At 34.7% G+C, this 15,320-nt stretch overlaps 1 protein-coding gene across 3 annotated transcripts in view; it reads left to right on the plus strand.

Moving 5' to 3' along the window:
- Nucleotides 1–15,320, plus strand: part of LOC106650969 (potassium voltage-gated channel subfamily H member 8) — a 62,525-nt gene that overhangs the window by 12,870 nt on the left and 34,335 nt on the right. For all 3 annotated transcript variants that reach the window (XM_023463070.1, XM_014369282.2, XM_014369283.2), the window contains exon 2: nucleotides 1,600–1,710. In XM_023463070.1, the coding sequence (XP_023318838.1) occupies nucleotides 1,635–1,710 (76 nt within the window). In that variant the 5' untranslated portion in view covers nucleotides 1,600–1,634. The remainder of the gene's footprint in view (nucleotides 1–1,599; nucleotides 1,711–15,320) is intronic.

Raw genomic sequence — 15,320 nt, forward strand, 5'->3', positions numbered from 1 at the left:
GACCTCTGAGTTTATTTTAATTCTGTTTCATACGGAAATGACTTATTAGTCAAAAACAATTCAATATGCATTGTAACAAATTCACTTATACTTTTTCGCCCATTTGCCTGCTTTCCATCACATACATCTATATACGGTTACGCGTCTATTGAAGATAGAGAAAAGAACAGAAAGAGAGAAAATAAACAAGCTCCGAGCGAGATAAAGCAGGGATGGAAAATTAGTGTTTTGTAAATATAAAAAAAGAAAAAGAGAGATTGAGAAATCACATTCATCACAAATGTTTTAGCCATTCTGTTTTTCATTTTAGCAAGCAAGGTTGAGTACACACGCAGCCTTTTTTTCATTGTTCTCCCGAGACAATGCCCCACGACCATCGCAAACACGTCTGTTCACGCGCACATGTTTTTGTTTACGTCCGCGTAGTTGTGCAAAAATTTCTATTCCATTTAAAATAAACATGCGTATATCTAAGTACATACACATGTATTATAATTTATATTTTATATACATCAATAAAATAAATCGTTTTTTTATACGATCTAATTGAACACTTTATTCTGGGCAATTTTTTGAAATGAGCCCCATTTATTCGCAGGTAATTTATAGCCTTATAAAAAAATGACGGAAAATCTCGTAAAAGGTTCTCTCGGTCGATACGTAAAAGAAGCGAGAAAAAAACTTCGATTACTGCTGTAAGTTGAGTTAAAAAATTGATTTACTGACGTGCGAGTTTGGAGGACTTTTTCTGCTTCGGGCTATACGAGATTATATAGTAATTCAACCTGCTGGCTGTGCAAAGAACACCAAAAGAAATGTTAGCTACGATGAGGAAAAAGCAGCCGATTTCTTTCGGGTGCTAAGAAAACTGCTGAGACAAATTAAACATTTTTGTAGACTAAAAAAATAATTATTGTCGTCGGTGATCAAGGACTTTTCTAAGTATCATACGTATTTTTGTACGAAGTTTCAACGAGCATTGAAAGTGAGAACAATAATCAATTCAAAGTTACTAAGTACCAAAAAATACCGTTATTTGATGCCTCCAAATTATAGAATCATCTTCGGTACAATAAAATTCTATTTCATGTAAAAATAAGGCATGACAGTTTGTTGGTTAGCATTGAGATAAATGTTTACACTTAAATACGACAAATTTTATTTTTTTTTTCTACCAGCTGGTCTAAATTGTCTCGAAATATGTAATTTCCTCAAATCCTTATACAAAAGAAGCAGAGTTCCAGCGGTGAATCTTTACCCCTCGTTTTTTACTTAAGGAAAGTAGGAGTATCGACTTGAGATTCGATTTGGATTGATTTAAACGTAGTCTAACCGTCATTCGAGGGGATCATTCTTTGCCTTGGGAGATGAAAAAAATCTACACATATATTTTTGGAACGACGCTTGGGACTCATTAAGAACTTTCTATAGTACACTTTATATTTTCCCGTAAAATTAAGCTTACATATACGAAAGTTAACTTTGAGCTTAAAAAATATCGAGGGCTTTACGAGTCAGTATTTGTGCAGCTCTCAATACTTATATTATGAATGCTATCAAAAAAGCATAGTTTTTAAAAGTTAAATTCTGTGATTTCAGGTACCAGCGCCTTGCAGCGCATTGGGTTTTTCCTAATGCCGGCCAGGAAAGGTCTACTCGCGCCTCAAAACACCTTTCTCGATACAATAGCAACACGTTTTGATGGAACCCGTAAGTTTTTTTTACTATTTTCTTAATGATTGTATTCACAAAATTCCTTTTCTTGTGCAATAAGAAATACGTTTCATATGCCTAAGGCAGTTTATTATTATTATTGAAATTCCTTGGAATTGAAATGGTTGAAAACTGGTAAAAAATTTTCGAAACAATGAAATTAGCATTTTCTGCTCACTTGAAGTGCGCTACTTGAAGTTAATTGTAACATGTGAAGTATTTTGTGTCAGGGAAACATTATTTTAGTTATCAATACATAAGGATTCAATTTATAAAAAATGAAACATTTTGATTTGACACAGAGTTATCAAGAAAAAATAAATGTAAGGGAACCGCATTAAAGCAGATCCCACCTTACTTAGAAGTCACTTAATCATGTAAACATACAGAGTGCATAAAACTTGATCAGTACAGCTGTCACTGCGTGAAAATCGCGCGAGAGTCGCATCCTCGACGTGTAATTCGAATTTATAGGCGGGATCGTGCCTCGCGCGGATATTCGTGTGCAATGAAAAAAAACTCTTATTTCTGGATGTATATCAAGCGTTTCATACAATGGACCGAGAAAAAAGTAGAGCGTCCCACGCGAATGCACCGCGAGAAGAAGCGCATAAACACGTAATACCTGCAGGTGCACACAAGCTGCGTGAGCAATAAAGTCCAAAAAGGTATGGGTGCTGCTGGCCACGTGCATGCTACACCAGCTCGCTTTATACAGCAGTAAAACGAACGGAGTTTCAACACGTAGTAAATAAGGCTACACGATTTCCGCGCGAGCAGCACATACGAGCATGATACGAGCTCGAAAAGCCATAATGCATTCTTCATCTGAAAACGCGTTACACGCGCCGCGCCTGCAAGTAACGCATATACCTGTATGCGCGTGTAAAATATAATTTGTTTATAAAGCGCTGCTCGTTGACTTGTAACTCAGCATCAAGCAGCAAGCAAGCAGCAGACTGGCAGGCAGGAGGGCGGCTGATGTACGCATTTACCTGGACTACTGGCAGAGCTACTCTGCATACACGCACACACGCTGCATCGCCCCTGGCTGGTGTACACTGTATTTTATGATACAGCAGACTGTGTGCAGTGTATAAGCTTGCTCGACAAAGTATGGCCCTTTATAACTGCGCGCACAAGGCTTCTGCTGATGCGCCCACGGTGTACGGATCTGTTTATAAAGCCGCTGTGATCGCGGGTTGTGCGTTTAGTCTGCTGATACCCTCTCTCGCGCGCTGACACAGCTCGCGCATTTTCATGGACCCCAGTTAAGTAGGCCCGAGATATATTTTATAAGCAGCGATAATCGAAAATTTAAATATAATATGAAAAATGAGCATTTTGTACTCGAACGCAGTCGATATAATACCGTTCGATTGTGAATTACAGTTTCGACCCACTGATTGCACGCTGCAATAAATAGAAATGTTTATTAGCTCCATGATCGAGTGCTTAAACAATTCAATCTCCATGCCCGATACTCACCAACACGTTAGAGATAATTCAAAATTCAACAACCGTTCGGTGTTCGCACATGTGGTCACAAATCGATTCACCGCGATGCCAGCCGTAATTATGAGCCACCGAAAATCCTTCGACGATATGATATAGTTTATGCAGCGAGAAATGTGTATAAAAACCTCGGTTGGCGTTTCGCTCGCTTCAATGAGATATAATGCGCTTACTTAACGTTTATTTTGCTGGAAGCCGTGCGCTCGCGAGCATTATCTTCTTGTATGTGTACCTATGCTTGTATACAACACAATATGAATACAAAGATAAGATATCGATCTCGATGGTCATCGATGAAAATAACTTATAAAAAAGACAAGGAGTGATAGATACCTTGGTATTATTAGCCCGTGTTCTTTTTTGTGAATACAAGAACAGAAGCTTTTTTCTTCCTTTATTCTTTTTTCAAGCGGCTACGGAAAATAATACTCCAGTCTCCCGAAGATAAGGGATGTATACACAAAGCCATAATAGTCGTTATTCTGTTCGATATTTTTTGCTAGGGGGAAGAAGGGTCATGAATCTCTATGGATTTGGCGGACTCAATACAGAATTAATTGGCTTTTGAGGATTTGTACCGTTGTACAGAAAGTTTTGGTTCTATAAGATTAATGATAAAATTCTAATTCGCGCTAGAAATTCGTTGCATGATTTATATAGAGATTTTTTTTGGCAATGGTCGGAGAACTCGATCATGCGTTTCTCACTTCGTTTCGATTTAAAAGGAATTTTGCAATATAACATCAATCCGCGCAGTAATATCATTGCTTTATTGGCTTAATTTAATTATATCACTATATCTGTAACCTTGAGAGTAATGAAAATATCAGGAGAAGTTTATCGTAAAACTTACAGCAAGTTTAATAAATCATAAAATATGTGACTGATATAATACCTTCCTTGTTTTTTAATCACAGCGGAAAACGATTATTTTCTAATGACTTTATGCTACCTCTTGTCAATGTATTAAGTGAACAATCAAAATATGTAGGCAAATTTTACGACCATTTCTCAATGTTAATATCGCACTTAAATTTGTGACAAATAAAATTTTTTAAACCATTTTGTTTTAAAATTTATTCAGCTTATAACAATCAATTTGCCTCTGTTGCACTGCTTTATACATCAAAATCCGGAATTTTAATAAGTTAAGCGTTGAGGGCAAATTGAATAACCATGTTTTTAAAAGTAAATCCCAGATTTTGCTCAAAGCTATGAGGGTTGAAATGATCAGTGCATATTTTGAAAAGTTTCGTTTTGTTTCAAAAAGAGTTCAATTTTGTAACTATTCTGTATTACTTTTAACAAATTGATTTCGATAAACCCTGGGAATATAGTTATTATTCTTTAAAACTGTTATTCCAAAAAAACTTAACAAACTTTAAAATTCTACGTGAGATTATAATCGTACGGAGAGTTTTTATTTCTTGCACATATGCTGATAGGGCTAGATTATCGTCCAAAAGTATGTCTAACTAAACGTTGAATTAATCTTAATTAATGAATATTCCAGCAAAGTGCGTAGAGCTGTAGAGACCATAAATAAATGATAGCGATTAATCTCTACATTTTACCCTTACAATCTTATCGGTTGCAACTGTGCTTGCATATCACTGAATAGATTTATCGTCGCGAGTTAGTTCGTGAAGTTTAATAAGTATAATTACCAAGCCGACGTATCATTACTTTGCAGAAAATTCCTCGAGTCAATACTAGCTTACATGACTCCTATATATTACGCTTTCCATTCAAATTTTCCAATTCATCGATATTCGTAAATTCCTCGATTGTACTGCTGTCACTTTGAATCTATGCCAAACGAGCTTATGATCGTTCGTTCGTGGAAAAAGGTCTCGAAAGGGAAAGTACGTGAAATTCGTACGCACGATAAGACTTTTTCGCTATGATAAACCAAAATATGGGGTTTACATCGTAATACTCATACATTAACTTCGTATTAAATTTTCAAAAGTGCTAGACGCGCTTCAAATTATAATTCGACCCCTTACTCGGCGGGCGCGTTAATCTAATAACAAAGCTTCTAGTCATCACTTCAAACTCATCTTTTAAGCTCAAACTTTCATTAAAAAACAATAAATTACTTCATCGAAATTTAAAACTCTACAGTATTCGCAGAGATTATTCGTACAACAGAAATGTTATACTGCGCGAGATAATTGGTCCTTGTATTACACCGCTTCTTGTAAATCCGATTTACAACAGCAGAAGTACAAATTGCTCTCGGCTTCGCTACGATGATGAATTTGCCTGGTATGCGTGTACGTGTATAGGATTGATAGAGCACAATAACAAGTTTGCATTCCAAACTTTGATGTTTTTATATATTAAAACACGTCTTATATTGTACAGTTTATTACCTCATAGATATTGCAATCTTATTATTGTTTTTTGTGGGAATTTTTTTATTTTAGAAATTAATTGACGTCATAGTAACTCGTAAATCAGAGGAAAAAGAACTGAAGCAGTTTAGATTCGCTAGGAAGGCGGACAAATTTGTTTTTTTTTATTTGTTTGGCTCGTAGAAATATTGGAAATGGCATTTCTTGCATTCGAGCTAAAGCTTACAATAACTGTTAATTATATCAACTCGATGGTGAGTTTTATAATATCAAAACGTGTTTCTCTCTAGTTTCTATTAATAAAATCGTTTGAAAAACGCGAATTGTTTTGTCGGCTATTTTAAAAACTAATTCGTTAATCTCTCTATCACCATTTCTTATTCGCTCTCGGATCTACGCATAAATTTATAATACACTCGAGCGCGCCCGCCAACACATATGTCGCGTGAGAAACTGAAAGATTATACACCTACAGGCGATAATCTTTTCGGTGCGAAAAAAATAAAATAAAACCAGCTATGGCTGAACGCTCGTGGGTGTTGCTCGTTGAGAATCGAGACGCGATATTCGGCAGATTGCCAAAGAAACTAAAAGTGAAAGACATACATATATACACGAAACGAGTGAGAGCTACAAAATGCCTTAAGGGTAGTTAACGAGCATTTCAATGCTAGTTGTTTACAGCGCTGAAAATCTCGTCACTAGAAGCGACCAGCTCAAAAAAGAGCCTCTTAATGACTCCTTTCTTACGCCGTTTGACTACCCGCAGATACATTGCTTTTTTCTTTTAGAGGCTCGTTAATCTATATATAAGTATAAAGTGAAGTTTTTTTCGAAAGAAAAGTGTGCCGTAACAAAGCCAGATGGCAGAAGTTTAAATATCATATAGTATGAATCACGTGGTGGTGGAAAAAAAATTATATAAACGAGAACCGATAGATTCACTTTTGCCGAGTCGTACACGATATAGCCCGCAAATTTATGCAGACATTTAAAAACGTTTGCCGATATTTTACGGCTAAAAATGGCTTAGCGTTCCCAGCTGCGTTCTCCTTCAGTGGAAAAAATTCGACTCCAACGTTCAATTTCATTTTTGAGCCGAAAGCAATTAAAGTTAGTGACAGTTTTCAGGTATATTTCTTTTGACAATAGTAAATCCGGTATCGGCATATATCGTATACAGAGAAACGTTGCTCTGTATATACTGCGAGCTTGCACAGATCCATCCACCACGTCGACGCGTACGCAGCTCATGCGTGAAAGAGAAACGAACGTGCAATATAGCTTCCTTTTATTCTATACAGACTCAAGCTACATTATACACAGAATGTATTAGGATTTAACGCGCGCGCGTGTGTGTGTGTGTATGTGTGTGCGTGCATGTGTAGTGTGTGCGCAAAGGTGCATTGTATGGGCCGTAGGTATACACACGCGTGCGCTGCCTCCAAGACTTGAGCATTTCGCAAGAGATGTGCTTTCATGCGGGATAACGCGTCTCTCACAGCTCGCACGACAGTATATAAGAGAAGAGGAAGAGAGGGAGAGAGACAGAGAGAGAAACATTGTTTACAAAATACACATGCACGCGCGCATTATGCATGCCCGAAATCGCTCAACATACATTATTCATTTTATGCAGCGAATTAATAATGTTCCTCGGGCTTCTTAATATGCATACATGTACAAGCGATATGTATTACGTTTTTCGATATTTTTATTTATTTATTTATTTATTTTTTTTTTTAATGACGAGAGGAATTCGCAAAATTATATTGCGAATTATTGGATCAGTCGTACAATATGCGATCCTCGTTGAGAAAAATAACGGAAATTTGAAATAATTAAAGTTTGCATTAATAATTTGCTGTGTGTATAAAATATACAATAAGAGCCTCGTTGATGACCCGCGCGCCTCTTAACGACTACGCACGTGTTCAAAATTTTTCAATAATTCTTATATCGTTCCTCGGATACGCTCGTGAATCATTAATTTTAAATCGCATTTACGCTTTGGTAATAAAATACAGCACGTTCAAACCAATTTCTCTCCCTCTGCCATCCACCCTCCCTATCTTTTCTTTGTGTATGCAATGTAGAAGCTTTAATTAGGTATTTACATCAAGCACACATTAATATGATTATTTCACGTATGTGCTTACACATGCTGCATATTGCATTGAATCCTATGTATACGATATCAAAACCAGCTACCCATACGAGATATATTTTATAGATATTGTTGTAATTGTTAAATCTAGGACGAATAAAATATAGTTTTTAGTTGTTTCGTTCCTCAACGATAAACAACACTTCTTATTAACGCAAACTGTAAAACCAGGCGTAAGTCTTAATTTTGAACTTGAGGAATTTAACGGTGCTTTTATCTTATTGGGAGCACGCGTGTGGGTGAACATGCATAACTCTGTATGTGTGTTATAGCACACGATCTCTTGCGTGGTGACACACGCACGTTACAAACATACAGCACCAACACTCGCTTCAAGCATGTCTATACATGAACGCATTGAATAAACTTATCATGTACGTGCGATGCACAATAATACAAAAATTAAATTACATTATACTGGCTGCGCGTGCTCACGCGGCTCGGGAAAATAAATTATTCTACGAGATTGCAACCTCTCGCCGAGCCCTATATATTATACCCATAATTTGTTTACCAAACAACGACCTGTAGATTAGTTCACTGGAAACCCTCTTGGGGAACAGCAGCTCAACCAAATTTAGGTAATTGTATTGAGCTGCATGAGCCCAAAAATATAGTCCTCGAAACTAAATGTTATATCGTTGCTGATCGTTGAACTGTCAGATGTTGCTATGTTCATTTTAATGAACATTCTGGTTATGTTCACTTACAAACGCGTGATATTGACGTGACGTGGCTCAGTTCACGTTTGTTGTCATTGAAAAATATGAATTGAGCTGTATCAACTCAAAAAATTGCGTTGGCAGAGCTACACATCGAATCGAGCTCGTATAACCCGAGATTGAGCTCTGCCAACAATTAATGGAATTGAGTACTTCTAGCTCGCAAATGTTTATCAAAGTGTTAAAAAAATGACCACGTGGCAATGGATCATTTATGTCGCAAGCCCGGGCTGTTCATTGATACAAAAGCTCGCACGGATGGTTATAAATCGAGTCACCATTATTTCCTCGCGCGTCAATTTTTCATAGCTAAGATTTACCGTTTGAAAATTGAAAAAAGAGGGAAAGAGAGCTTGATTACACACTATGCGATAGCTGAGCGAGTGATTAATGATAGAACGACGACAAGTCGATGACAACGGACGTCTACACCAGAATTTCACACGTTAAAGTTCTACCCGCGAATAGCTTTGAAATTTGCACATACGAAGTCAGGCATTTTTATGCGGTGTTAATTAGCACATAATATATTATTATTATTATTATTATTATTATTATCAGTTGTAAGTCTCCAACGAATCTCAAATGAAGTCAATCGTCTATGTTTATTTGAAGAAAATTCAACAGTTAGTTTCTATCGTCGTTGATCNATTATTATTATTATTATTATTATGATCATCATCATCATCATCATCATCATCATCATCATTATTATCATTTCATAACTGTAATGCTTGTGACACGTCCATTAATACTGAATTTCAGAACCAACTAACAAACTGTAGCTATATATAACGTTGTTTTCTATCGCTTGACTTTTTCATTTGTTGTACAAACTTCGCGCAAACGAAGAACTTAACTTTAATTGGAGAAATTTGGTAAAAGCAGAAAATGAAATTGTCTGTTTCTTGAGTTCTTTATTATTTCCGTTCAATGACAGAAAATATGTTCAGTTTAATTGACTCGTCATTTTCCGAATAAATATTTATCCTGGCCGGAGTGACGTAGATCGACCGCTCCATTGGTGCGCTCGTTTTGATAACCAAACCACAACGCTCGAGTTCAGCATGTACGCGATACATATAAATTAAATTTTGAGCCTAAGGTGATGGATAGTCATTTTAGTTCTGCATGCAATTGATCGATGTATTCAGAGCGTATTCAGCGATCGCCAAGTTTGTTTTATTATTATTCAATTAATTTTTGATCAATTGATTCGTTTTAGTCCGAAGCGTCTTGTTTGCAAAAAGAAGTGAGAAACAAATAAAGAAAAAAAGAGGATAAAATTATCGAGGCAAAAGTTCTTGCGAAATTAAATTATGCTTTTAATAATGAATAAGCTTTCAATTAAGAAGATTTGGAGATCATTTAATACGAAGCATCGCTACTTTAAAGTCGCTTTAAATGCAAGTAATAATACATGCTAAAGAAAAGTAAAGAGAAAAAGATTCTTGATAGTTTCCTTTCCCTCATCAACAGTAAATTTATAAAAAAAATAACTAAACAGTGGACAATATTGACCGTGGTATAAATTCTCAATAATAATAACAGCTTAAAGATCAATAAATGACTATTTGAAATGTTTTATAATAATTTACCATTAATTGGATTTTGTTGGCGAAAATAAAAACAATTGTATAATTAAAAGCATAAATTTTACTTATACTCTGACTTTTGTATTAAAAAAAAAAACATTAAATTTTAGTTTAGTCTGGGTCCAAAGGCAAGTTACATCCAAGAAATTGTTTGGTAGCCAAAAACTAAACATAATAAGTGTCAAGCATTTCTGTCAGAGGGTATGAAATGCACTTCCTTCCAATAGTTCTACACCATTTTTACATGTATTTTACATAACTATTTATTGTGAACACGATTTCTCAATTTTAAAGCCTACTCGATCTAAGTCAATTATAATCAAGACAACGATATAGTTGCCGTCACTCGTCCAAATCTTTTCTAATCCAAGCTAACAATTTATTTTAACGAGTATTATTCTCAGTGCTAGCACGTACATGAGTTTAAACGGTTGCAATTCGAAGAAACGTTTATTACAGCGTGTAACGTAAACATTAATGCGAAATGCTAATGGGGTTGGGGAATTTAGTGAATTACTGACTCATTAATACAAGACGCCCAGAACTTCACTTCGAGATGCTTCAAGAGCTCCCCTCTGGAATGCAAGTTTTGTTACAGAAAAAAAGACAAGCACAATACAGTGTGCAATTTACTTAAACTCGTGTTTTCCATTGCAAGCTGATAATAAATTAGTAGAGCTAGGCACAATAAATTTAAGGTTGTAAAAGTTCACCTATAGAGTTCAAACGCATGTCAATTCGACTGAAAAATAAACAAATAAAAAAATAGATACCTATGCGCGATGAGTACATCATCTTGAGAGATAATCCAGTAACTATTACATCAATGAAATCGTTGTTGGGTTTTATCATTTTCGCAATGTATATCAAAGCAAGCAAATCTGCATTCGTGCGTACATGTTTACGTGGGCACAAACACACAACTACGACGAGTTTCATGAATAATACACGAGCGTAAACTACAGGCGGCGTACTTATCTGTATTCTGATTGCCCAGCGCAGTCGTCGTGCGTACGGGTCAATGCTATTACAATGCCTATTAATTAGGCTTATTAGCTAGGCAGCTTTTTCCTGTTTTTTGTACTGAATTACTATGTTTTGGTACACAGAGTGTATGTAAACCGATTGGCGTGCGTCAAAGGTGTTAAGCTTTATTTTTTCAATTAATTTTTTTTCTATTACGGAACACGGAAAAGGATGAGCTAGAATAACAAAAAGTAAGGAGAACATTTTAATAGATTGATGTAAGTATATGAAACTCGATCTTATAGGCATAATTAAAAAAATATTGAAATTAGAGTTTTTTTTATTAGAAACTAGTTTTTTTCTCTCACAAGAGCACAGCAAGCGCAAATTTTTTTCAGTGTATAAGTCACCAGTGTAATAAGTGATATTTGATGCTTTCATATACATGCGAAGTCTTTGTTGACTTGTTCATAAGTAAAGCCGCCATGAAAAAATGTATTCTATGTATTTCATCATAAAAGATTTTTCCAGTTGCTTTTTCAAATTAGTATTTGCTTTTATATTTATAAAAAGGGAGCTACTTAACTTGAAGATAATATTTATAGTAAAAATTTTACAATATGAAAAAAATATATAGAAACAATGAACGTCGTCGAAATTGTCTCGAAAGTTCTAATTTTTTTTTTCGATTTATTGAAAAAAAACATGAAAATTTTTTGTGTTGACTTTAAAATATCGAGGTAGGATCTAATTTAATTATTTATCTCTTACAATAAAACTTTAAAAGTATGAAAAAAAAGTATAATTTACCGTCTGTACTTACTTCGCGCAGGTACTTACACCGAGAGAAATCCTTATTTTATACACGCTTAATATATCTGTGAAAAATGAGTCATGTTAGACAATATAATCAGGAAGTATAAAATCATTTATAAAAAAAAAACCAATACAATCATAAAGAAAGTTTCCCAAGTAGCGATCGGCAATATTGTTACCATGTCACTTGCAGACGCGCCTGCCTTATATTTTTCCAGAAACTTTTTCAATTTTCAGAATCTTAGAAATATCGAAGATAAAATAAAAGTAAAAATCATTTGTATGATTTATTATTTAATTCTTAATAATTCAAAAGTTCTTATTTTTTATGAATTAAAAATACTTGCGACGTTAAACTGACACACTTTGAATTATAATACACGTCTGTAATTGCGATTAAATAGCAAATCACTAAAAAAACAAAATTAATTAAACTTAAATATTTCAACTTATGAAGTTCTATTTACGCAAAAATAATTGCTTAAAAGCTACTTACAGTGAAGACCGCAAGGTGCATTAATTATTTTCAGAAATTTCTCTCATTTTTCAGGAAAAACTTTGAAATTTTAATTATTAACAATTCATACGATTTCACATCCTGCATTGGCACAAGGACGTTGAAAACGCGGTAGTTGGAGCTTTCAGAAACTTTCAAAAGCTCTACAGTTAGAGTTTGCATTTTTATTGAAGAAAGTTTGTGTTTAAAGACGCTATTAAGGTCTTACATACTCATGGTACAAATGCCTTAACCGATTGAAGTTCAATTTGGCTAGATATGTAGAAATATAGCATTCACCTGTGCTTGATGATACCTATTTTCTGTTATTAATAAATCTGGATGCTGCTTCATCATATGAGAATTTGATTTAATTTTAAACTTTTTGAGCTATCTCAGTTATCAATTGTAATTTTTAGAATACAAACTAATTAAAATTAGAAATTATTATTTTAAAGTCGCGACAATATTCTACAAAAAAACTGGATGATATCGTATATTGCCAATGAAATGTCAAAAATTTAAAAAAAAAAACAAAAATGTAGATACATATTAGAACGTAGAAGGAACACTGAATAAACGAGTAACATGTTCTATTTTATACGAAGAAAAGAAAGTGTATTTGCGGATAACTTAACTCGATAATGACGAATATGCTCTGAGCGTGAAGTGATTTCAAGCCGCTCGTTATACCGTTGTAAATGATCTCCACGTAGCTCTGGCAAATACTGTACCTATACATATATTATTGTTAACTCTTGACGAGTCACAAGTTGAGAATTTAACCTACTGCAGCTTCTGGCGCGGGATGACATTCTACATATATGAGCAATTCTCCAAATGAAACGCATTTTTGGAGGTAGAATCGCGACAAATTTTTTTTTCAACCTACGCGGATACGGACCCCCGGGAAATGTTTTTGGGGGTCCTAGGAACATGTAACCACGTAGGAACCATTGAAATTTCAATAGTGCTTACTTTTATAGCTACTTTTGTGATTTAGAGGACGAAAAATCATGTTTTCTTGCAAAAGCGGCTAGTTACTCAATTTCTAAGTAACTGAAAAAGTGTGAAAACTCATTTAAAAATAATAGCTGGCTACTGTATTCGATAGGAAATTTTCTCAGCTTTTTAATGGTGGTATCAGATTTTCCGATAAGTCGCACATTCACCGAGAAAATCCCCATCAAACATGACAAGCTAAATATCTCGAAAAACTTGGTACGAAAAAAGTGATCTTTGAGGTTTATTTTCAATTTTTCTTCGTGAAAATGAAATTTATCGAAAAATCTGACTACACCATGAGAAAGCTGAGGAAATTTCCTATCGAAAGCATATCTTCATTTATTTTTTGAGTCGAATTACAATGTTATACATGGGAATTTCTTTCACGTTGTTCGCTGTTTTCTGTTTCCGAGCCAATTCAGCGCGATCGCGAGGTTTTCGGCTCGCTACAATCAAAACTAGCTCGTAATTCCACCGAAAAAATAAATAAAGATATGTCTTCGATAGGAAATTTCCTCAGCTTTCTCATGGTGCCGTCAGATTTTCCAAAAAATCTCATTTTCAACAGGAAAAATCAAAAATAGACATCAAAGATCCCTTTTTCCGTACCGAGTTTTTCGAGATATTTAGCTTGGCACGTTTGATGGCGATTTTCTCGGTGAATGTGCGACTTATCGGAAAATCTGATACGACCATTGGAAAGCTGAGAAAATTTCCTATCGAACACAGTAGCCAGTTATTTTTTTTAGATGAGTTTTGATACTTTTTCAGCGACTCAGAAATTGAGTAATTAGCCGTATTTATAAGAAATATGATTTTTCGTCCTCTAAATCACAAAAGTAGCTATAAAAATAAGCACTATTGAAATTTCAATGGTTCCTACGTGGTTACATGTTCGTAGGACCCCCAAAAACATTTCCCGGGGGTCCGTATCCGCGTAGGTTGAAAAAAAAATTTGCCGCGATTCTACCTCGAAAAATGCGTTTCATTTGGAGAATTGCTCATATACACGTCCTTAGTAATGCCTCGAAAATCAAGATAAAAAATCGTAAACGTGTTTCTTTTTCCCCTTAAATGTTTCTAGAAACCTTTATTAATGAAGTTAAATTGAACCGCTTGGGGTTTTACAATGCGACATCTAAAGTAGATGAGCCAACAATAAAAATTTTAGTTTAAAATATTCCCGACCGTTACAAGCTACATGAATGTAGCTCACAAGTAGCATTGTGTATTTTTTAAAAAACATATTCAAAAATTGGACCATTTGATCCAATCCAATCCAAAATGATCATCTAAATTTCTGTACAATGATACTTAGAAAATAAAAATCCAACTTTTTTACCTCCGTAACACCATGAGAAATCGACCCAGACGACTCGAATTTTCGGTCTATTTTTTCAATGTTCTTTTTTTAGGATACATACTTACAACGATACCTTACCATCTTACATCACAATTCACAGATACATAAAGCTTCTAGGGATCCGTTTAATCCAATTGACCTTGAGGCTTGCTAAGCGAATAGTTAATTATTTGCTTTTCGTTTAATAAAAAACAAGAACTTGGTTTTTCAGTACTGTACAAAATCATCAAAGAAAATTGTCAACTTTTTTCTATCACATAAATTGTAACACGTAGAGTTATGTTTTGCTTTATTATGATCAGCACACTTCCGGTTATAATATCGAAAATATAGCCTCAGGAAACTTTATTTATATTTTGGAGTTTTTTTCGCATTTTTTTCATTTTTCTTTAGCTCTAAATATCAAAGAAGGAATATAAGACGGATAAGCTAAACTCGAGTCTTTTCCATCATTTTTTTCTCGCATACCTCTACAACCACAGAAATCGCGTATTCAAGCTTTCTAATATAACTTACAACAACTTACTTTCCCTTTCAAAAGCATTTCATTATTCCGCGAGTACATGTGACCAAATCTTAAAAGTAAGTGTATGTTTTAGTGT

Source organism: Trichogramma pretiosum, unplaced genomic scaffold (assembly GCF_000599845.2).
Source record: "Trichogramma pretiosum strain Unisexual culture from Peru unplaced genomic scaffold, Tpre_2.0 scaffold19, whole genome shotgun sequence".
NCBI lineage: Eukaryota > Metazoa > Arthropoda > Insecta > Hymenoptera > Trichogrammatidae > Trichogramma > Trichogramma pretiosum.